The 25,363-nt window shown below is 37.3% G+C and overlaps 1 protein-coding gene across 1 annotated transcript in view; it reads left to right on the top strand.

Annotated features, from left to right (window-relative positions):
* ADGRA1 (adhesion G protein-coupled receptor A1) overlaps positions 1-25,363 on the top strand; it is a 491,306-nt gene that overhangs the window by 413,783 nt on the left and 52,160 nt on the right. The window contains exons 13-16 of the mRNA XM_065407945.1: positions 1,351-1,558; positions 2,480-2,688; positions 12,718-12,845; positions 14,093-14,216. Of these exons, the coding sequence (XP_065264017.1) occupies positions 1,351-1,558; positions 2,480-2,688; positions 12,718-12,845; positions 14,093-14,216 (669 nt within the window). The remainder of the gene's footprint in view (positions 1-1,350; positions 1,559-2,479; positions 2,689-12,717; positions 12,846-14,092; positions 14,217-25,363) is intronic.

The raw sequence follows: 25,363 nt of genomic DNA on the forward strand, positions 1-25,363 counted from the left end.
ATAAGAAAATGCCATCCAGTCCAGAAGGACTTTTATGTAATTTTTAAGCACTTTTGTCATGCTAAAATCTTGATACGCTTCCAGAATGTGCACTGCAACAGAGGAGAATTGTGAATAAGCCTATACCCATGCGTCTAAAACTTGTGATGACATCACAGGCCGCTCAATCTTTGCTCTCATACTATGATGTCACAAGAACCCTCTGTTACATGATTGTAGCCTTTCAGCTCACTCACCTGGGTAGCATTATGTATTATCTATCACACATGACTCCTTCCCAGCACATATAAATATATTAATGTCATGTTTGTCTGTATGATTGGGAAGATGATTCTTTTTTAATTTTCGAAGAGGTACTGCACATGTGCTATAAGTAAATTGTGTGATAATCTATGCAAATTGTGTGCACAGAAGCTGTACTTTGCCTTTGGGGAATGTAAATTACTCAGAACATTTTTCAATTTGTTTGTTTTTAAATAAATAGACTTTTCAGATAAATAGACTCAGGCCAATCTCTTGTCCTGTTTATTTACCCTCTGCTCCCCTTTTGTTTTTTCTTGTACGTATCTCAGTGCTTACTGATAAGGTTGCCTCTTGTGCAGGAGGAAGAAGAATGAATGATGAGAAAAATCAGCATAACATTCATTTTGGTGTGTTTTTATTCATTTTGTAAGTGAAGTCTCTACTCGCATAATGGTGTATAACACATTCACAAGTCAAAGCCATTATCGTGATCTGACAGTCTTTGTATTCACCTCATACTAACATTGCTTTCTTCTGTTACATTTGTACTTTGATATATTTATAATGCGAGATTTACTAAAACACGGAGTTGGATGAATAATTTTCTTTATGTGAAGCAAGAATGAAATACTACCCATAAAATATATTTACTACACTACATTTTTTCTGTTTAGAATTCTCCACTGATGTAATTTTTGTATTAATAAAATTATACCAGTACTCTTTAAGTACCCTTTCAGAGAAAAATTTTCATGTAAATTGTCTGATTCTGTTTTAAGTGAAGGAGAAAACCTGGTAGAGGTTGTCTCTTTAAATCAGATCTGCAGTGTTGATGGACCCTCTAGCAGGCATGGTAAGAACCATTTGCACCTCTGCAGCAGGGAGCTTGACCATATAGGCTCACACATTCAATCAAAACGTTTTTCCTTTTAATATGCGCTGTACCAGTCCTATTCCCATGGTTACCGCTCCTGCTTGTTTGGTTGCTTCTAGTCTGTTGGAAAAGGGAGGCAGCATACATTTCTTGTACAGGAGTTTAAAACATACCGAAAGCAACCCTGTTGTGATTTGCATTTTAAATTTTTCTTTTTTCCTCTCATTGTACAGAATGCTGTAGCAGTAGCTTCAGTTCATTTGCCACAGTCTGTCTTCTCTCAGTCTTCAGCCTTGCAATCTGTTGATAACTCCACTTGCAAGCTACAGTTTATTGTCTTTCGGAATGGAAAACTCTTTCCTAGCACGGGAAACTCATCAAATCTTGCAGATGACGGTAAACGTAGGACGGTTACCACACCAGCTGTCTTTGCTAAAATAGGTGAGGAGTGTTATTCATTATTTCTTTTAATCTGAAAGCTACTGTATACTTGATTATGTAGAGAATGGAGCAGCAGAGTGTACAGTATGTTGAGAGGCTGGGGTCTGTCTGTTTCTTTAACACAAGTGTTTGGATTTATTCATATCTGTATGATTTTATTCAAATTAATTTGTCCATAAGAGAAGTGTAATTATTGTAGGAACAGAATGCAAATTAGGTTTTACAATTTAGTTATGTTGTTGTGACAGAAGCTTAAACCAAGGTGAAATAGAAAAGAACCTTGTTTTAATCTATACAAGGAAAATTGCAGTACCATCACTCTGGATTCAGATAAATATTAAGATGGGGGGGTGTTAATGCCCTGTTGCATGTATCTTAATATTCACCAGCATACTTTTTGATATGAAGGACCTAAAATAGGTGTTGCTAGAGGCTTTTGTCTCAATGTGATTAATCTTACAGAACTGTGACTAATTATGTTAATTAGTCACCCAGGCAATTTTAATAGTTTTATTTTATTCTGAATAGTATTCACATTTCCATTTGCTTTTAAAACAACATTTTAATGTAACTTTAAAAGTGCAAAACTGCCTTAGCTATTAATCATACTAAGAGACTGCTCTTTTTTCAGTTACATGAGTAAATAGTATAACGTGTCTTAATTTAAGACTTACACAACAAATCTAGCTTTATTAATGATGATCAGATCAATCGGACACCTCAACAGGCTGAAATAGTCATTCAGATTAATTTAAACTGTAGTAAACTTTTCTGTATTTGTTTTAATTCATGCAGACAGGAATATGTGGCTATTGCTTGGTTTTCCATAGTTTGGTACATTTTTGAATCTGTGAATATACAGCATTCAGCAGTAAAGGTTTTTCCACTCTATTTCTCTGATTCAGTTTGTTGCTTTTGCAGATGGATGCAGTTTCAGAAACCTCACCACCCCTCTTATTATAGGTTTGAGGCACTTTGCAAAGGGTATAGACCCCATTGCAGCCTTTTGGGATTTTGACCTTCTAGATGGACATGGAGGCTGGTGTGGAGAAGGGTGCCACATAATTAGCTCTGCAGGCAATATTACCACCATTCAGAGTACACACTTCAGTAACTTTGCAGTGCTAATGGTGAGTATATGACTTAGCAAGTATATTTATAAATATATATCTATATATACACAGATGTATTCCTCTTATATGTACGTAAACCATCCTTGCTTGCCTGTAACTGAGGTTTCATTTCTCATGATGTTTTATACAATACAACCTTAAAGAAAAGTAAATTATTTAACTGCTAATAAGTGAATAAGCCTGGTGGTCATCTCAGCCTAATATCTAGAGAGAGGCCCAATCGTAAATGACATTTAAGTCAGTCTTGTCAGATGAAAGTTCCATCAAGGAATGATCAGTATGTGAAGGTTATAAATTACAGGAGAAGGTTTTTTAAATGTATACTCATTTGTGCTTTTACATCAATATATCTCAGAAAGCTCATCTGCTTTTGTTCCTGCCTCACACTGTGTTGATCATACTAATTAGTTGCAGGCATACCGCAATGTTGAATCATTTAATAAATGGAAGTGAATAACATCTCATGCTCTTTTAAACAAGCACTTTTTTGTCCTTGCTGGTGTTCTGGGAGCTTTAGTTTGTATACTGATGATAATATTCTTTTTGCTAAATTGCTGTTCATGAAGAAAAATATTTCTGTGGATTACTAACCCATCAGGCTGCTTTGGTCTGTTCTCAGTCACACTTGCAGTTCACACTGCAGTTATTTAACTACCATGCTTAACAGAAAGTTACCTTAATGAAAACAAAAGGCACACGTATGCAATAATAAATGGCTTCTTGGTTGAGAAAAAGAAAAGCAAACAAAAAAATGTAAGGTTGTTGATTGAAGAACATGTTGTTGACAATCTTTTACATCATTAAAAAGGGTCATTGTGAGCTGATTGTAAATAGATTAGTCACTTGTATATGCCTAATATTGAATTTTTCCTAAATGCTGGTGCATTTGTACATGGTTAGTACTTCTTGTGAACGTTTTTGAAAGGTTTATAGTTGAGTAAATAATGCATTGTGTGTATTTGTAAAGGACAGCAAACATAGACGACAGGAATTGAGAAGACGTGTGCAGAGAATACCAATCTGCTGCTGTCAGATGGAGCATAGATGTCAGCCAATCATTGCACGAAGCTGTGACAATGAGTAGTTAAATGCGGAATTATCGTCTACTTTATAAGAACTGATTTCCCTCAGAGTTATTTGATCATTTTTTCACACATACCTGAATGGCTCAGAATTTAGCATCCTGTTGCTGAAGATCAGATGGTGTCAAACATGTCTCATCTTTTTATAGCTCATATGGACTTATTTTTTCTGGACATTTGTGGTTTTTTTCCCAAGAAGGAAACATAATTTTGTTCAGAAGAGGTTTTTCTAAATATTTTAAAGAAAGCACCTGTTGACTTTGCAGGTACCACACCCAAAATGGCTGTCTCTTTCTAGAACTGTTTCAGTTCAAGTTACCATACTTAAAAGTTTTCTTAGTTATTAAGTGGCCACTAATCATTTACTCACAAGCAACTCATTTGCTTGTTTTGTTTACAAAAATCATATACTAATTTAAAGATTGACTAATTTTATCTTTATTTTAGACATTTGTATCAAATTTATTCCATGCTTATATCATCTGGTAAAGTGTAACATGGTGGGTTTTCTAGGACTTTTTATGTTTAATTTGTTACTTTGATTTAGGTTTTTTTTTAAATTTTGTTTCATTACTCCATCTTTTCTTTCCCTATATATGGATCTCCTTTTTTGATCTGGGCAAAGCATCATCAAAATAAAATCTTTCACATCCTACTTTGCCTTAGTAGTTGGTACAGCTCTAAATAATGTAATATGGCACCTGGCCTGTGTTTCTCAATCGCTGCTAAGAAAAGAAATAACTTTTGTTTGCAATGTTTATCCAGACATGTCTTCCAAGATCTTTCGGAGAACCAATGGAAAACTTTAGCAGCATAATTAAGTGCATTAATAGTTGTAAATGTTAGTGTCTTGTTTGTTAATGTGGCATTTGGGGGGAATAAAATGAAAGATTTGTTGAGTTTGATTTAGATTAAGAGTTTCTAGGTGTTTTGTTGTTCATATCAGAATAGTGAAGCATTATTCTAATGATCTACTAAGTTATAATAATAAAATACATAGCTTCATCTAACTAGATCACCTGAGTACCTAATGTATTTTACCCTAACAGTAAATTAAAAATAGGTAGCCTTGTATTTGTGACTCAGTAGAATGGGATGCCATGTACTGGTATGGGATTTTTTTTTTTTTAAAAAAAAAACCCTGCTGTACAATTCAAAAATATATAGAACAATAAAAATTAATAAAGCACTATTATGGTGAGGGCCAATATCAGTGAATTGAACTAATACAAGTAAACTGAAGTGCAGCAATAAAGTTACAGTGATCCTGAAGGTTTGCATTACTATCAGGATAATGTATACCCTGCTGTGGAACAAGATGAAGTAAATGCCTAAATTAATCCAGCTGTGCATTGTATTGCTAGCACAGCACATGTTCAGATTCATCATAGCTATTATGTATTTGACAGGGAGACTTTTTGGAATATCATAAGAGGACCATCGAGTTATTTCTCTAGAGTTGCTGCTGACTATGACCACAAAGTGTTAAAATCTAAGTTTAGTGGAGGCCTTCTTCAGAAAGATTGTTTAATACTGTTTTCGTTTAGTAAATATACTTTGAGATTTTTCTCCATAATAATTAATAGCTGAGAGTAATATGTTTATGTAGGTATTTATGTTTAGCTGTTTTTCTCTCCGTGATGTTGTTCAAGTGATATAAATTTGAAAGTTTCAGTGCTTGAATTGGGAGTGAGATACAAGTGGGTATAATGTACCCTCACTTCACACTGTTTTTGCTTGGGCAAGTGGCTAGAAGGGAAAGCATTACATCAAGATTTTTGCATAGCATTATTTTCCCCTGATCAAGTATCAGAGGTGTAGCCGTGTTAGTCTGGATCTGTAAAAAGCAACAAAAAGAGTCCTGTGGCACCTTAAAGACTAACAGATGTATTGGAGCATAAGCTTTCGTGCGTGAATACCCACTTCGGCATGCGTCTGACGAAGTGGGTATTCACCCACGAAAGCTTATGCTCCAATACATCTGTTAGTCTTGAAGGCGTCACAGGACTCTTTGTTGCTTTCCCCGATCAGTTGCTGAAAAGTGTAGTCTAGTGGTTAGAACTGAAGACTGTGAGTCAGTACCCTTGAGTTTTATTCCTGTGTCGGCCATTGATTTGCTGCATGAGTTTGGTTAAGTCACCTTAACGTCTCCCTTCCTCAGTTTATCTGTATATAAAAGGGGTATAGTAATATTTAGTTTCTCACTGAGCTCTATACAGAGCGCTTTTAGATCTTCAGATATAGATAAAAATGCACCTATATAAAGCAAACTGTTCTGATTTATTGTAGCATTATAAATGTACAAATTCTAAAGCCTTAGTATACCTAATTACCAAAGTTTGTTTTGTAACAAGCAGAAGCTTTTAATAAGTATAGACAAATATGAGTGCATCACTTATGAAATGAGTGTTATATTAATATTTTAATTTCTGCAAGAACAGCGTTTATTTTTTTCGAGTAGTGTAGTTTCCTGCAATCATAGTGCATAGCTCAGAGAACTGTAACTCTTAAAGAGATAAAGTGAGAATCTCTGAAATCTGTGATTAAATCTTTGTCATATATTTTCCTTTGTTTTTCTTTATTTCTTTTTTCTTAGAATAGAATCACAATTTAATGGGGATGAATGTTATTGTAATTGTGTACAGTGCATTCCTTTCCCTATCAGATTGTTTTTGTCCATAATAATTTCCACACATTTAGTAAATAAATAGAAGTGAAATCCCCCAATTTGTCTAAACAGTATGCTTCTAAATGAAGAGAAAATTGATTAATAAATGCTGTTAGGATTCCTTTTTCTTTTTAATGAATTTTTGCCAAACAAATGAGAAGTCTGAAATTATCATTTCCTATATTTTATCACAGTAAAACAGGACTTAGTGTATCACTCTAATTTTCTTGGTATGAATGTCAGTAATTCTCCTTTGATCAGGAGAGTGGCGTAGTCGGGGACATCTATTTGGTACCTGATAACTAGGGATGGCCAGGTCAATTTCACAACAGTAGAACCTAACTGAATCTTTGCTCAATATAAACCTTGAAACAACCCTGAACTCTCTTTTGGGGGAAACTGGGGGAGTTTTCCACACATCCTTTGCCTCTCCTGATTCTGACCAGGATGAGAACATAAGAACAGCCATACTGGGTCAAACCAATTGACTATCTAGCCTAGTATCGTGTCTTCTGACAGTGGCCAATGCCAGATGCTTCAGAGGGAATGAACAGAACAGATAATCATCAAGTGATCAAGCCCCTGTCGCCCATTTCCCGCATCTGGCAAACAATGGCTAGGGACACTTCAGAGCATGGTTTGGCATCCCGGCCCACCCAGGCTAATAGTCATTGATGGACCTATTGTCCATGAACGTATCTTGTTCTTTTTTTAATCCTGTTATAGTCTTGGCCTTCACAACATCCTCTGGCAAAGAGTTCCACAGGTTGACTGTGCGTTGTGTGAAGAAATACTTCTTTTTGTTTCTTTTGAACCTGCTGCCTATTAATTTCATTTGGTGACCCCTAGTTCTTGTGTTATGAGTAGGAGTAAATAACACTTCCTTATTTACTTTCTCCACACAAGTCATCATTTTATAGACCTCTATCATATCCCCCCTTAGCCATCTCTTTTCCTAGCTGAAAAGTCCTCATATGGCAGCCGTTCCATACCCCTAATCATTTTTGTTGCCCTTTTCTGTACCTTTTCCAATTCCAGTATATCTAGATGGGGCAACCAGATCTGCACGCAGTATTCAACATGTGGGCGTACCATGGATTTATATAGAGACAATATGATATTTTCTGTCTTATTATCTATCCCTTTCTTAATGTTTCCCAACATTCTGCTAGCTTCTTTGACTGACGCTGCACAGTGAATTGATATTTTCAGAGAACTACTCAGTGATTCCAAGATCTCTTTCTTGAGTGGTAACAGCTAATTTAGGCCTCATCTTTTTATATGTATAGTTGGGGTTATGTTTTCCAGTGTGCATTACTTTGCATTTATCAACATTGAATTTCATTTGCCAGAAGAGTCACAATATTATAAGGGAGGGTACTCTCACAATATTTTCATCCTGAGTGGAAGCAGGAAGTGCCAGAAATTTCATGAAGCCTATTCATGTGATCCAGTTTTGTGAACAAATAAAGTTCAGATTCTTAAAATAAGGATCAGCTAGAGTTCTAGAACTTGAGATTCTTCTCCAAACTCATTTGAACCTCTAAAGCTTTTGAGATTAACTTGTGACTGTAGTGATTATTTTAGGGATGTAATTTAGAAGGATAATGTAATTAGGGTGTATCAGACTTTTCTTCAGAGAAAAGAGGCCTTTCTAGTATGAAATGGAAGGCAAAGGGAGCTATTGGGTGCTCAGCATTGTTGAAAATCAGACTACTTTTAAGAGGGAATTAGAAGTGGGAATTCCAAAAGTTCATAAGTCCTATAGACTTAAAATTGTGCTTGTGCTCCTATGTCACTTACATGTTTAAGAAAATCTCATCCTTACAAGGATGATTTCAGGCACTTATTTTTTAAAAGCTTAAGCCAATTATATTTTTATATATTTTTCTTCAATCGTAGTACTTTATCTGACTTTGAATCCTACATTCAGAATTTACCAATATAAATACCAGGATTACAAAAACTTACCTTTTCTAAAGTGCACTGTCTTGTTTATTAACTCATATATTTTTGTGAACGAGCACAGACAATGTTGCATCTACCTGGTTTCTAGAGCAAAATAACTTCTCCCCCTCCTTTCTCAGTGTTTGCTGTTGGATATCTCTGGACTATCGTTATATAATTTATCAACACTTCTTTATACTTTTATGTCACCCTCTAGGCCATCTTTATGGATTTATCTGCTTTAGACAACTTATTTTCGTATGGGTTCCAAAGGGAAAGTGGTGAAAACCCTGTTTGTGATGAAACTTTTTTTTAAAAAAAATCCTGTAGTGGGATGAATTAGATGCTTTAATAAGTCTTTTCCATCTCTAGTTTCCATGGGCCTGATTGTCTACTGCCTTCCATATGGTGCAGCCATTTACACCTGTGATAAGTGAGCTTGACACCTTTACTATTAGAGGGAGTGAATGGAGATTTCGGATTACGGCAGCATTTTACAGGCTGTATAATTCTAGATGGTGGTTCCTTTAGAATGTCAAAACGCTCGACTGCATATACATTTTTCCCTTAGATATTTCCTGCCAGTTTTTAATATTATTGTTCTTTGAATCCACTCCAGGAAATAAAATCAAAACAGTCTTGTTTCAATATAATGTACAATTATACTTCTTTGCATAAGGCATGAAAAAATTAACTTTATCTTCTCATGCTGTCTCCCCAGAAGATCACTCAGGGGCGGATGACAGATCAATAAGCTTTAATTATCATTAAAGAACAGACAAGATACATTTATCATTTATCTGTAATGAAATCAGTTTTCAGTGTTCAGAATTCTAAAAAAGAATATTCGACAGTGGCAATAATACATTACGCTACTTTTATTTAGAATTTCACTCCTTAGTAGACTTGGTGTACAAGATCAGAAAAAAGATAAAGATTAAACTTGGAAATAGGTTTAAAAGGCTGATTGTCCATGACTCTTCTGGAGGCAAAAATAGCTACTGTATATTCCTGCAAGACATATGGCATTTGCTTTCATGTAAACAAACACTCAAGTCTAACAGGATTGGTAGAATTCTGCATCTACACTATTACACATGATTAAAGGCTAGTTCTTTAATATGTGAAATGATGCCATGTCAGTTAAATCCTTTTAAGTTTGGTATACTATATATATCTTAATGCAGTACATTGAGGGGTTTTTTTTATTCCGGTTTTCAACTCTTTTAGCTTTTTATAATTTTTTTCCAATAATAGGTTAAAGCAATGTCAGAAAGGTGCTTTCGTCTCTTGTTACTTGTTTAAATAATTGTACTGCTATTGTTATACCAGGTATGGTAGCTATTATATACATTTCTGGAAATGTAAAGGGCCTCAAAACAAAATTCTAATCATGGTTTTTGTATTTATACACCATAAATGTGACTACATTAGTGAGAGCTAGAAGCGGATACTATTTTATATTTTTCAGCAAAGCACTTCTAGTTTTATTATTTGTATATTCTAGTAGTCGAGGTCTGTCCAACACCCAAGTCCCATTTTGCTAGGCACTGTATGTTTGTAGTGAATGATAGTCCCTGCCTGAAAGAGCTTACAATCTAAAAGATAAGCCATAGCTGGTGGATGATACAAACAGGTGTGTTGGAGAATAGGATATTGTTGCTGTTATTATTATTTTGAATTAGATCTATTATTGTAGCACTACGAGTCCCAGTCAACAAAAAACAAAACACAGAACAAAAAAAAAACGTTCCTGCCCCAGAGAGCTTACAATCCAAGTATAAGACAAGAGGAAACCGATAAATATAGAGAGACAGGGAAGTACAAGAAAACAATGAAACAATATTGGTTAACATGATAGTCTATGGCAGGGGTCGGCAACCTTTCAGAAGTAGTGTGCCGAGTCTTCATTTATTCACTCTAATTTAAGGTTTGGCGTGCTAGTAATACATTTTAACATTTTTAGAAGGTCTCTTTCTATAAGTCTATAATATATAACTAAACTATTGTTGTATGTAAAGTAAATAAGGTTTTTAAAATGTTTAAGAAGCTTCATTTAAAATTAAATTAAAATGCAGAGCCCCCCCCCAGACCGGTGGCCAGGCAGTGTGAGTGCCACTGAAAATCAGCTCGTGTGCCGCCTTTGGCACGCATGCCATAGGTTGCCTACCCCTGGTCTATGGTCTCAGCACACCAGCAGCCTAGCTGTGATCAAGATTTTGTAGGCCTCACAGCAAAGGAGTTTTAAGGATGGTTTTGAAGGAGAATAATGAGTTAGTATTAAGTATGTTCTAGCACAAACTAACTGTGTGCACAATTCTTAGTCAATCAGGGTTTTTTTTAAAATTCTTTCAATATTAAGAATTAATTTAAAGTAACAAGTTCACTATAAATGGGATTTATATTTTAAATAAGTACAGAAGGATAGGCCTCTAGACCTAGAAAACTGCCAGACCAAATGTAGGAGCCTCCCCCATGGAGGAATTCTTCCATTGACCTGGCAGTGTTTACACTTGGGCTTATGTTGGCTAACTGCATCTCTCTGGAGAGGGGTTGTGTGTGAATTTTTCACAGTTCTGAATGTGGTAGCTAGGTTGATCTAAGGTTTAGGTATACAACAAGCAAAGGTGTGATTAAAGTTCCACTTACTTAGTCATCAGCATTAGAGTCCTGGTTTTCTCAGCAAAGGATACTCAAGTCAACAAGTGGGTTGACTCTCTTTACAGGGCAAAAATTAGAACCAACAAATAAGAAAAACTCCTTTTAATTAATCTTAATCCTTATAAATCCTTCTTAACTGTTAAGATGAGGATTCATCAAGTCATTGTAGTTTATGAAATGTTCAGGATTTTCATATTTTGTTCTTAAGTGCTTATTAGCCCAAATATCTCCATATTCACCTGCAGCGATTCCAGTTTTTCCCATATGTCTCTACATATTGTTTTAACTGTAAAAAAAAATTGTAAAATGTGCTTATTGTACCTTTTAGGTGACTTCAATTTTCCAGTCCCTCTAGTTTTCCTGAGCGTTACCACACAGGTTTCATTTTATTAAGAGTACTGGGAAATGTTCATTTTGTTAATGAGATTCTTCCATCCTTTAACTGACAAATATAAAAGGCTACACTTTTTATAACTACAGTTCCAGAGGTCATGCATATTTGCATATTTATATTTGCATGCACAGTTCATGTAACTGTGTTTGGAAACTGACTTCAGCAAATTGCAATATACATTAGTTCAGGTGATGATTTGTATGCACAATTATAGTAGTTGCTTGCAAAAATGTAGGTGCACAAACAGATGTGCATTTTAGTGTGTCCTAGTGGGACATCTATTGTTTTTTCAAGTTATACCCAGAGTGGCCAGAGACACCTTCTCCTCCTCCCTTATAACAAAGGCTACATTTGCGTTTCAATCCACTTTACATGCTGAGGTGGCTTCTCCTGTTATCTCCAGTAGTTTCAGTTGTATTTGGGACCTTATGCCAGGTACAGCCAGGGTGAGCATCTAACAGGTTGGTATTGGAATCAGATATGGTTGAGTCCACCGAAGTATGTCCTTTGTCAGTATTCTCACTTCTCACCGACATGCTGTTTCCATGACTAACTGTGGCAACGCCTCCAGCATCCCTAAAAAGAACTCTTGCATCTAGGTTTTGCCCTTAGATGTAATTGTACAGCTGCTGTTCAACTGACATTAACAGAAGCTATGCACGTGTGCATCAAAGGTGGCATTTAACTCTTTTATGAAAGACATTCTACTCCAATCTATTGGCCCACATGGATTTATGCTGATTTACAGCAGCTGAGGATCAGACTCCTGTAGTATCTTAACAACAGATCCTCTCAGTTAGCTATCTTGGGTCTCTTGTCACATTTCTATTTCCTTAAGAAGAAATGAGTACGTTGGAAGTAGAATATGTGCCATCTAGGGACCTTCATAGTAAATAGATATTTTGTACTCACTATCATAGTAAAAGAGATGCATACAGTTCATACTGTCAGATAGCACAGACATTACTGATGTCTGCTTGCTGTGGAATTTTGCACATTTTTTTTTCTGGATTATTTTTTTTAAATCAGGACAGACTTGCCTGTGGAAGAAAGTTAATTTCCCCATGAGAAGTATATGCAGAATCGTGGAGAGCAGTTTGAGGAATGTAAATTCATGAACTTTATGCAGATAAATTCATCATTTTACTTTCCTGTTCCAAAATGCAGTATGTGAAAATCTAGAGGGGGTTAAAATTGGGAATGATGGGAGTATTGCAGTGAAGTCTTAGATTCTCACCTCTTAAAATGCTAATTTTATTTTCCTTCCTTGGCAGGATTTGAAGACAGTGCTCTCCTTTCCCCAGTACCCAGGGGAGTTCCTGCACCCTGTGGTATATGCATGTACTGCAGTCATGTTATTGTGCCTGTTTGCGTCCATTATCACTTACATTGTGCATCACAGGTAAGAATTCAATACAGCAGCAAACACACATTCATGTTAGAGTGGTCAGTATTAAACTGAAGCAGTCCTTATCTATCTTTTCTTTGCACAAAGTTAAAACCCTTAAATGCTTTAGTTACTGCTGGATACTAAAATTTACAGTATAATGTAATCAAAAAAGAATGGAAAATGGTGCTTCATAAGTAAAAATGTATACAAAATCAAATAATCTGTTTTGTTTATACTAAGCTCTGTGAGAGAAAAGGGAAATTGAACTTTCCCCTCAAAAACATTCATAATTAACCTTTCTAATGTGAAAACACATACCAAAACAAGCTTTTCTAACCAGTAACTTATGGTGATGTGTCCTTCTTGACTCCATTAGGAAAAATTATCCATTCAAATATTGGTTTCACACAGAAACAAAATTTAAGGACTAGAAAACAATAAACCCATAAAATATTATGGTGGGCTAGTTCCCAAGCTGTAGCTTCTCCTAAAAAGAAGCAGATGTGTGTCTAGAGATGGTCTTATATTGTTCCTAAAATTTCTTGTATTCTTTATAATTTGACACTGCAATATAAAGCTCTGTGATATAAGGCCACCTTTGATATCAAACTACTGGATGCTGGCTTCCAGTTTCACAACAGCCCCTTGGAAAGATACACTAATTGTATTGGAATCAGAGAACAACATTGTACAAAGGATTTGATAAATATCTTATCAGAAAGGTGTTTTCTTGCTTTTAAATCTGTTTGGTTTTAGAAATTTTGTGATTTCATTTATATGAATGAGATTTTTAAGTGTGTGTGTGTGTGTGTGTGTGTGTGTGTACACAGTAGTTAAAAGTCATTAGCTACTTAAAAGAGCAGGAATGTATTTTACTGTATAAGCTGATAAACATTAATTAAGAATGTATTTAATGTAATGAATTTTGATCTTCAACTTATATGTAATCCTTCAGAGTTGTCATAGTTAGACTACTGCATATTTGACATCTGGCAGAAAGCCTTTTAAATACATGGATCACTCTTCATTCTGGGCCTGTTTAAAAAGCCCATTGAAGTCAGTAAAAACATTTTTAAAAACTCCTATTGACTTCAATGAGCTTTAAAACAGACCCTCCATTCTGCAGGTAGTCTAGTAGTCAAGAATCTGAGAGTTTGAAATCTATATGTCAAATATATTTTTTTCCAAAAATATAAGAATGCATTTTAAGATTTTTACAATCAAGATGTGAATTGAAAAAATATGTTAATTTTAAACAGCACAATCCGAATCAGTAGAAAAGGATGGCACATGCTTCTCAACTTCTGTTTCCATACTGCTCTTACTTTTGCTGTCTTTGCTGGTGGAATCAATCGCATAAAATACCCAATTATATGTCAAGCTGTAAGTACCTTTGTTACCTTATTCTTATTTTTAAAAAGAAAAAAAGCCCCTGAAATTATACATGTTGACTTAATACTGATGATGTTCTTTCTTATCAAAGATTCTATATTTTCTCAGACATATGTACCAGAATTAATAATCACCATGAGGATTGTCAAGGCTAATGTGCAGCAGTGGGAGTCAGGAACTCTGAATTATATTTCCATCTGTGCCACTGAGTTGCTGTGTGAACTTGGGCAAATATATTAACTTCTCCGTGCCTCAATTTCCCTATCCAAAAACAAAATGGAGTTAATACTATTTCTCTTCTTTACAGGAGTGTTGGGGGATATGATTTATTCATGTTTGTAATGCCCTTTGAGATCCTCAGATTAGAGGGGCAAAGTTCGAATTATTACTATTGTGGTTGCTTACCATGAGGATATCATACTAACCTACCTGTTTCAGCTTTGTAATGTAGGCCCACTGTGCAACCACTGAATATATTTTAGCAACTTAATGTTTCTAATATAATGATGACTTTTAAGTTCAGCGCAGGCTTTGGAGGCAATGCTTATACCACCCTGTCCCCGGGAAAGAGCTTGTGTGTTAGGGAGCCTCACTGAGCTTCCTGGTATGCAGACGTGGGTGTTGTGCAGGCTGCACTATCCCCACCTCCTCCTGTGAAACCTCTTATATGGGGAGGTACATCCCCAGACACTCACAGAGGGAGCAGTCTCTGTGCTCTCCTGAATACAGGGAATGAGATTGTGATTGGTCCTTTGGCAGGAGAGGAAGGGAAGAAGGCTGCTTCAGTCCTCCCCTCTCAGCAAAACCTCACAAGGACCAGTTAAAATCCAGCCTTGTATTTCTAATATTTTTTTCTGGAATTTTTTACAACAGATGCCCCTGTTCTCATGAATGATATTTTTGCTGACCTTTGCTAAAGAATTTCATTAAGCAAAAATATCTGTGAATGCAACACTCAGCTTTTATCTAATGGTATTAGTATTGAGAGCTCTAATATGAGATGTGTATTCTCCTTTACGTAAACAGGCTATAGTCTTGAAACCCAGTCCATTGAAAATGAATGTGTGAATGATCTCTTTCCATTACTCATGATGGAACTGAGTCTGCACAGTCTAGCCACAGTACTAATATATTAGAAGTTCTGTTCTCACATTTAATTCAAAAGTGAGCAGAGCTTCATGGTTAAAAGAGGTTCAAGAGGTTAAAAAAAAATCACCAGTAATAAAATCTTACTTGCCTGCTTGCCTTTTTTAGCTAATTTATAAATTATTTTTTGCCCACTCTTTTAATTAAAAAAATATTTTTTCATTCATGTATTATAATATTTCTGGTTCTAACAAGGAGAATCAAAAAATGTTGCAATTGTTCTTCTAAGCACTCATGATTGCTCAGCAGGCTTACTAAAAATAGCAGCATGTAAACTGCCCCTCTGTATTTCCTGATAGAATTTATTTATAAAGTAAAATTTTAATTGAGATGCAATCTCTCAGTTAGAATAGTGACCCCGGGAAGGAATAGACAGCAAGTTACACATTTTACTTTGAATTATTCCTGTCTGAGGAAAGCAAACAAGACACACAATTCTCCCCATTTTTATAATGGATTCAATGTCACTGCGTGGGTGTAAATAAAGGCAGTATTTGGCCCATAGTTAATACAGTTAGTGCTTAGTGTATTATGAAGTTCTTAAATATAATCCAATTAAAAATGGTGATAAAATATTTAGGATCTGTGTAATATACCAATGAGGATTTGCAAGACTGTTCTTGCTGAAGTAATACTTTCTACTTACATAATACTTTAACTGGAAGATGTCAAAGCCCTTTATGAACAGAAATAACCTTAAAACACTCAAGTGAGTTTGTTACTACTATATCCATTGCACAGGTGAATAAACCAAGGCACAGAGAGGTTAGGTGAAAGTCACATTACAAGGCCACAAGAAGAACCCAGGAATCCTGACTCACGCTCTCTTGTTCTAACCACAAGACAACAGTTCCATGCTAGAATTCTCCTGTTCTTTACAACTTAAAATTCTAACACTGTTTGAAGTATATCCTTAACATTTTATACATTTAGATTTTTTTAATGAGTACAGGAATTTATATAATACAGCTCCCATAACCAATTGTAGGAATTCTGTTTCTAATTTTCTGTAACCTGTTCTGAAAGTTGAACATTTACATTTGTATGACTTTCAACAGACGGCACCTATAAATATAAGCTTCTCTGATGCAATAAACACTATGTTGTAAAATATGCCTTACATGACATTATTTTATAGGACATGGTTGTCTATTTCATTATTCTGAGATAAATATATCTTAATATCTAGCCAATTGCATGGTAATTAATCTCTAAGTTCTAGCAAATCTAAACATCATTTACAATTTTTTTTACCTGTAGTTTGAAAGTTTATAGGACAGCCATGGCCATGTAATTACATGATCACAAATGACCATCTGTTGTTACAATTTTTGCCTGGTTATTTACCTTGCAGATTGCACAGTAAAAATGATAATGAAAAATAGATTTTGTTAAATGTTATTAATAATTCTGTTATGAGTAATACATAACATGAGTGCAGGGGACTGGACTAGATGACCTCTTGAGGTCCCTTCCAGTCCTATGATTCTATGATAAACTATAGGAATTTTTTCATAAAATGCAGTGCGTATGGCAGTTATTTCCTCTCATGGTATTAGGCCAAATCCTGAGCCATTGTAAAGCATAGTCACACTGTGCAGCTAGAGAAATCTAAACAGATCCTTAGACCCCACACACATGCCCCCCAAGGTACCTGCATTAGGGTTACTCACCCACATAAGACCATGCCCTGTCTAAGGACAATGTCAGCACCGTACTCCACCTAGGGTCCAGGGATGACACAGACTCACTGAACATGCATACTGCTTCTCTGATTCCCTGAGAGGAGCTGATTGACAGCAGGGGATATCGAATGGACTGAACAACCCATGAAGGGGATATTTCAGCTGATACCACAGGCTGAACATATTGTCCATTCACAGCCATTGTTTCACCACCACCACCCTTCCTAACCTCCTTGCCTGCCAACATACACATGTAAAAAAGTCATACAGAGCCCCCAGTCCTGGTACCTGTCTCCTCTTGTAACAGCTCTGTGGGTATTATTGCTGCAACAGCGTTGAAGTAACCTGTAAGGGGCCAGTACTGGAAGGAAGGGGGACCTGCAGATGGCTTCTCAGGGTGTCTGGGAGCTCATTTATATGATGATACCCAATAGCCCCTCAAGCAGCTCCACACAAGGCCCTGTGGAGTGGGTGCACACAATGAGTACAGCCATCGTCAAGATCAGTCAGGCCAGAGCAGAACCTGTTTAAATAGCCATATTTGGTTCAGGTGTCCCTCAGGACTGTGTAAGCAGGAATGAGGATTGGCTGATCCTTTTTTAAATTCTGGCAGGCACAACTGGACCTGGGCAGAAAGAAAAGAACACCGGTACAGAACTATCTGATCTTCTTTCAGATAGGATGTATCTGAAGAGGATGTTACCATAATATTGCTTGTTAATCATATGTTTTGTAAATATGCTATTTCAAATTATTTATCTCAAAGAAGCATTAAAACAAGTTAATATATATTCCATAGGGGATAGAGTTACAGTACCTTCAGTGTCTCTCCCTGCTTTACAAAAGCAAACATAAATGCAGCCCTGCACTGTTGTTTTATAGTGCAGTGCTTGGTAGAAAATTCCAAATGCAGCCTTTTCTGATGGAGTAAACCTGGAGTCACTGCTCTGAGTATTGTGGAGTGAATCTTTTTCTAGCTTTCTCACCATTCTCAGCTCCACACCCCCAGCACTTTCTTTTGCACATAACCTCATTACAACTCTTTCACCTATGTGAAATAATAAACTGAGTTCCCTTCAGACTCTACGTCATTAGCCAACAGGTGTCTTTGCAGAATATTTGAGTTTAACCATTGCTCTACCCCAGAATTAAGTGTCTCACACTGATCCCAGTTAGAGAGAAAGCGTTAATGATATGAACAAGGGCTGTTTTCTGCACTAGGCCACTAATGCACCTTTTTTTCTCCTTGAATGTCAAGTAGTTGAACTAAAGAAAAAAAATTACTTCTCTCTATGGTACAGTATTTAATCTGAAATCCAAATGTCTAAAAATTCCTTTCAGACATGAAAATCCCATTCAAATGGTTTTCCTCATTTTGCTACCTATTAGATGCTCATTATTTGTCATTTATAAAGAGAGGAAGGATGGTCCACTGATTAGAGTGCTGGCCTGGGACTTGGGAGATCTGAATTCAGCACTCTAATCTACCCCAGTCTTGCTGTGTGGTTTGAGCATGTCTCTCTGACCCTGATCCACAAATGGACTTAAGCATTGCAACATTATGCATAACTTTTAGGCACCTAGAAAATCATAGGAACAAGACTGCAACCCACAAAGTCTGAGTTAGGCACCTAGGTTCTCTATGCAATGAGTGGGGAGAGATGGGCACCTTAAAATGCAATCCACAAAGCCAGCATGCTAGGTGGGGAGCCCCCTAAAATAGCCAATGAGAGATGTGGATCATCGGATGAGATAGGTGTGTCCTAAACCCTACCCCCTCTCAGAGATATGTGCCTAAGTCCAGGCAGCAGGGAAGCGCCTATCTCTGCCAGTGATCTGTTTCTCAGGCGTGTCTCCTAGGCTATAGAGTCATTCTCACTCTTTCTCTGGCCCAATTAATATTTAATTATTCAATTATTTAATTGAAGGGGAACAATTTCAGTAGAAAAGATTGCATCTTTAGGCAGAGGAGTGCCTCTCTTCCCCTGGTTATTGAGCACACTAGAACTTAAGCAGGAGATAGGCAGGGCCGGCCCACAACATTTTGGAACATGAGGCGGGGAGCTCAAATGATGCCCCCATGCCCCCTCGCTTGGGCCAAAACTTTGAAAGGTCTCAATTCTGCCTTCTTCCTGTTCTACTTCTCTCATAGTACTGCTCTGCTACCTACCCCAATAAAGGAGAACTAACAACTTAAAATGCCTTGTTCAAAAATTTTAAGGAACACTTAACTTTCAAATGCCTGAACAGCAAATGTAACTTTTCTTGTCTGCATAGTAAACGCTGACATTTTTATCTGTTTGAATAATCGAAGTGGTGCTTTCCGTGCCATCTTGGTTGCAAAGATTTGAACTGCTTCCTAAAGGTCCACAGTCTGGGCCAGCTCATGCTCTATTGAGATGGTTGCAAGGCTGACCAGCCTCTCCTGTGTCATTGTGGAGCATAGATGTGTTTTTATTAACTTCAGCTTGGAGAAGCTGCGTTCTCCACTGGCAACTATTACAGGAAGTGTTAGAAGTATGCGCAGAGCAACAAAAGCATTTGGAAAGAGGGTGGTCATCTTATTTGTGCACATACATTCCAGAACAGCCTTTGGAGTTGATCCTGCTGAAATGTATCTTGAAAGGGCTTTCAGTTCATCACCTAAACCACTCGCATCACTATCACGCATGTCATCACGTGTCAACACTGTCTCTAGTGCCCTGCATTGTTGGTGTAAGTCTTCCTCAAGTATAGTGAGGAGTTTTGGAATATCATACAACATCCCAAATATACTGCTGTGTTCCTTGAGCTGCATGAAACGTTCTTTAACTGACTGTATTGCATAATCTAGCACCTGGTTAAAAAATTCAAATTTGAATTGTTGTTTGGAGTTTCTTATGGGATTATCCCATGCCTCGTAATCAAAATGTCTTCTTCGGTCACTCTTGTATTCTTGAATGGGTGGGAAAATAGCTTCAGTGTGAAGTTCCTCTGCCAACTTCTGTGCACTCTTCAGAACGCTTTGAAATCCCTCATCTGACCAGTAAGGCTGTAGGTATGACTTTGCTTTGTCCAGTTGTTCCATTGCTCCAGATATATCAAGGTCAATACCTTGGAGTCTCTTTCTGACAACATTTATTTCAAACAGTATGTCACGCCACAACACTAAGCCACACAGAAATTTGAAGTTATGTATGATTCTGGTGATTCCATTTCCCTTTGCCACTGTCCTCCCACAAACAGTTCCTGTCATAGCATTATCCTCCATAATGTCAACTATGGCATCATCTATCTTCCCAATTTGGTGTTTGATAGGCTTTATCGCCTCCACTTGACTTTCCCATCATGTGGCACTCAGTGGTTTCAGTGTCAGAGAGGATGTTCCCAGATGTTGCTTCAAAATTTGCCATCGATGAGTTGATGCAGAGAAAAATACACAGATGCTTTGAATTACATTAAAAAGTTCAGCAGCCTCACTAGAAGCTGATGCTTCATCACTGACGACCAAGTTCAATGAATGAGAACTGCATGGGACAAAAAAAGCTTGAGGGTTTAACTCTCGGATCAGTGTCTGCACTCCTCTGTTCTTTCTACTCATGTTGGCACCATTATCGTAGCCCTGACTTCTCATGTCAGCTATCGCAATTCCCGTGTCTTCCAGCTTTTTAAGAAGCACATTTGTCACACCAGCTCCTGTAGTATCATCAATGTCAATAAATTCTAGAAAATACTCTCTGACAGTCACCATTGCAGGGACATTTTCATTAGGTTCTGTTGTTGTTAAAAAGCGCACCATTAAAGTCATTTGTTCCGTATGGCTGATGTCAGGTGTGCAGTCCAGAATAACAGAGTAATATCTTGCTGACTTCAGATCTGCCACAATCTTCTGTTTGACTTTTGTTGCCAGTAACTGTATGATCTCATTTTGAATTGTTTTTCCAAGGTAGTGGTGTGTGTACATTTCTTGGGTGGTGACTCTTCTTCGATGCTCCTGGAGTACAGCATCAAACTCAGCCATCAGCACCACAATTTTAAGGAAGTTTCCATTGCTTGGCACATACAGCTGATCTGAAGTGCCATGTAGTGCTAGGTTTTGGGTAGCAAGCATTCTCACAATGGCAATGAACCTTTTCAGAACATTTTGCCAGTAAAGATACTCTGATGCAATCTTCTCTTGATGCTGATCATCTATGGTGGCCTTTAACCTTAGTCTCATCTCAAGCTGTTTTCACCTATGGAATGCTCCCTGGTGATTTGCTGCCTTCTCATGGGATGCCAGATTTCTAACCAGATTTTTCCAGTCCTTTGTTCCTGTAGAACCCAATGTGGCTGAAACAAAAACAGTATGCAGCATTCTGGGTTTTTGAGTACATAAGCCATGGCCTCTCCACTTTGTCGCTATTGGGGATTTCATGCCAGTAATGTGTTGGATGAAAACTTCTATTTTCATTGTCTTTGGGGAACATGAAGTTTTTCACTTGCTGTGGCCCATGCAGTACAAAGAAGTCCCTCAGGCTACTGCTCAAGTGGGTCCACAGTCCTGGATCATCTAGACTTAAGGAACTAAACTCAGCAGCAGCTGTTTCTTGTGCCTCCACCACACTCTTCTCTGATCTACACTTTTCTTCAGGAATGTGCATGGTTACATCCATTTGAGATGGAGATATGGATGCTGCAGTAGCTGCCAGGTCACCTGCACTCCGACTAACTGGAAGATCAGGCATCTCCTCACCACTCACATCCTCACTGGGGCCGGAAGGCTCACCATGAACATTTGTGTCTATGTATCTCAGGAGAGCTCCTTCCTGCTTAGATAGAAAAGCTTCCTTTGCTTTCTTTCTTTTTCTGAATGCTGCCCCAGAGGGGCGTTTTCTTCTTTCATTCCTGACTGCTGTTCGGTGCCAGCTATAGTGACTCTCAACACTCAATTGAACGGGACAAATAAGCAGGCTTGTAGCAGAGCCTGAGTGAGGGAAGATATCAGCATCTTAAGGGCTTAACTGGCTCCTACTACTTCAGTTGACTGCCTGTTCTTCTCAAGTGGGTTCAGGGAAGCAGCAGGAAACAGGAAGCTCCCTGAGAAGCTGGTGTTAATCAGTCCAACCTCCTGGGAGTGCTAGAGAGGTACATAAGAGGCTCCTCCTCCTCTCTGTCCCTGCAGCTCCTGCTGCTTTCTGTTATTTCCTCTCACCTTTTCTCCTGCCTGCCTGTTATGTCTCTTGTGCCCTCCTTCTTCCAGCACAGCACTCCACCATCTCTGTGCATCTAGAGCAGAGAGAATACATATGCACCAGTAGCAGACACCATTTTCTACACTCTGGGTCCTAGTGGCACCTCCCCCCCAGTCTGGCTCCTGAGGTGGCTGCCTCCATTCACCTGGGCACCCAGAGTGAAGCAGTAGTGTGCATGCCCAGAGGCAGTAACACAGATGCTTAGGAACTTGTACTGCAAAAACTTATGCACCAAGTGAATGTAGGTGCCTACAGGGTTAGGCAGCAGCCAAGTGGAAGTTTTGTGGATCAAATGAGGATAATAGTTCTTCTCTACCTTGCAACAGTGTTTGGAGGATAATTACATTACATTACAGATTGTAAAGCACTCAGCTACTATGGTGATGGTGACCATATAAGTACCGAAAATAGATTAATCAACTTCTTTATTTCACTGAAAGCAATTTCCCAGCTCTCCAGGGCTTCAGGGGGTATGTGCAGCCACAACCAAACAGAAGCAAGTGAATTAAAGGCAATCTTCTCCAGAACATGTCTGCCATTTTAAAAAGGAAAAATTGACAACAAGAAAGAAATGAAAGTTAAGGCTGTCCAAGGGAACATTAGACACCAGTATCGTATAGGTTTACCCAAGTATTTGTTCTGGTAATCAATAAGAGACTAGTCATTACCATAGCAACTGTAACATCACATGGTTCTTAAGCAACCTCTAAGACACTGAACAAATTTTTAAAGGATCATCTTTTTAAACACATCATCTTCTCAAAATTTTTGCTTTAAAAAAGTGTAATAAGCTTTTCAGTTAAACAATACGTGTTCCATTGATACAGTTCCAAGAACACAAAAGCCGTGAAAAGACTGAGACCATGTAATTATTATGGAAAAATCAGGAGTTTTGCTTTAGCAACTGCAGTTATTAGACAACATAAGAAATGTTGGTTATAACATATGCAGACAGTCCTGGCTGGTCTCCCTGTAGCTTTCGGTGAAAACACACACAGGCCTGTCAGCACAAAACTCTCTTGTAATAAAACATCACTACTCTAATATCCCCAATCTTTATCCTTTTCTCCATACTGGAAACAGGGCCCAGCATGCAAGCGTGAACATCATCTGTACACAATGATGAACCCGAGCACCACATCCACTGCAAGCATATTTTCATCATGTTTAAACTACTTAATTTTTAATCTATTTGTTTGTCTGTATTTTTATAAGGCATCTGTCCATGTGTCCTAGGCCCAAATCCAATAACAATATACACAAATAAACCCAAATCCCACTCAGCACCTTAAACATGTAACCCATTAGGACTTTCAGTACCCACCACGTACATTTGAACTCCCATATCCTGTATCTGGATTTGAGTGAGGGTACCCTTACAAACACTTGACATATCCCAAAACGAGGTGTGACAAAGACGTCTGTTCTATTGAATAAATATTTAACATCAAAAAAATCTGTCCTCTAATCCAGTGTTTATGGAGTGAAATAAGGCACAAACAGGCGGTCAGGCTAGATTATGACAATAGTCCCTTCTAGCTTTAGACTATATGAAGAAAAAGGACATTGTTGCCCTTTGACTTGAATATAGAAGCCCAATGCATTCACCCAATCTGCACTGAGAATATTTTATGAATGCCTTCATATATGTCTGGCTAAATAAGAAGTCTGGAACCACCATCATCCTTCAAATTTACCAGTCATCCATGGCCGGAAAACATGTTCTCCTCTATTAAAGGCAGGAAATACCAATAGGTTATTAAATAGTCTTATTATTTAAGAGGTTGTACAACAGCTAATAGTATCTGTGGTCTCTCTTCCTTGTTAGCATGTTTTATCCCATGTTACTGAAGAGACTAATCTCTGAAAGATGGGCACGGTATAACGAAAAGTCATGAGGGTAGCGTGTGACACACAAATTCTATTCTGTCCCCCTTTTCTGTTGCTTCTTTGATAGTGCAGTGAAATTGTTGCTATTCATATTTTATTGTACTATTTTATTAGGATCCACATTAATTTATATTGTTGGTCATATCTGTTGGTACATCAATAGGGAATGGAATTTTATCATCCCATATGTTGTCTGAACTTCACACATTTGTATATACTGACACCAGACTCATCCCTCATGCCCATGCATTTGTTAAACCCTTCATATATTTTCTGAATAATCATACAATGGACAGCCTCAGCCCTACCCTGAAATAACTAGAACAATGTTATTAATTTAGTCCTTCATATTTTTTTGATTCTTCCTTCTCATTCCCTCCCCCCTTGGAATCATACTAGTACTCACTGTGTCCCTGCAAAACTCTTCTGCGAGTTGCACATGAAATAAACCCAGACAGCACTAGCCACTGAATTGGCAACATCTGCCAGCTGATGGTGCATAGATGTCTCATTCTCTTATTTCTGCTTCTTTCACCTCAAGCGACAGCCACTGTGAAGTCCATACTCTCCCCTGTCTAATGTGTCAGACAAGCCCAGGAAAAAGAAAAGAATTCCAATAGCCTTTATCTTGATTAATATTTGTTGTGTATATATAAATATTATGATGTATTATTAAACCTAAACAAAATTCATGTTTTTTTTCTTTTTCTATCAATTATTTTTGTTTCAACTTAAGCAAAAATGGAACTCTAGTTTAGATAAATCATTATAATAGATTTGTGTTAGCTTTATTCAGCAATCCTCTGTATTCCTTAAAAATTTATGGGCTTTCCAATTATAGCAATATTTTACTTGTCACAGCAAAATGTCAGGTTATTGCTTCAAAAGTAACCTCATTTTATATAATCAGATGGAGACTTAGCTAATATAATAAAGCATTGTAGATTGGATAAAATTCCAATTACTGTTTCCATAGTAATGAATAACAGTTACTAGCATAGTACAGATGGTAGCATTTTAGTGTTGGTATTTTTGTTTTACTTTTAATGATATACACAGCACTTTATTGGAAAGATCAGAACAGCCACACTGTTAGGTTTGCACTTCCTTTTTCTTTTATTTCTGTACTAAGTACTGTTTTAAAAGATGCAAATCTTCTTCACCTACTTTTGGCTGTGGTGTGGCTAAAATGGCCACTTTTTTA

Source organism: Emys orbicularis, chromosome 7 (genome assembly GCF_028017835.1).
Source record: "Emys orbicularis isolate rEmyOrb1 chromosome 7, rEmyOrb1.hap1, whole genome shotgun sequence".
Classification (NCBI taxonomy): domain Eukaryota; kingdom Metazoa; phylum Chordata; order Testudines; family Emydidae; genus Emys; species Emys orbicularis.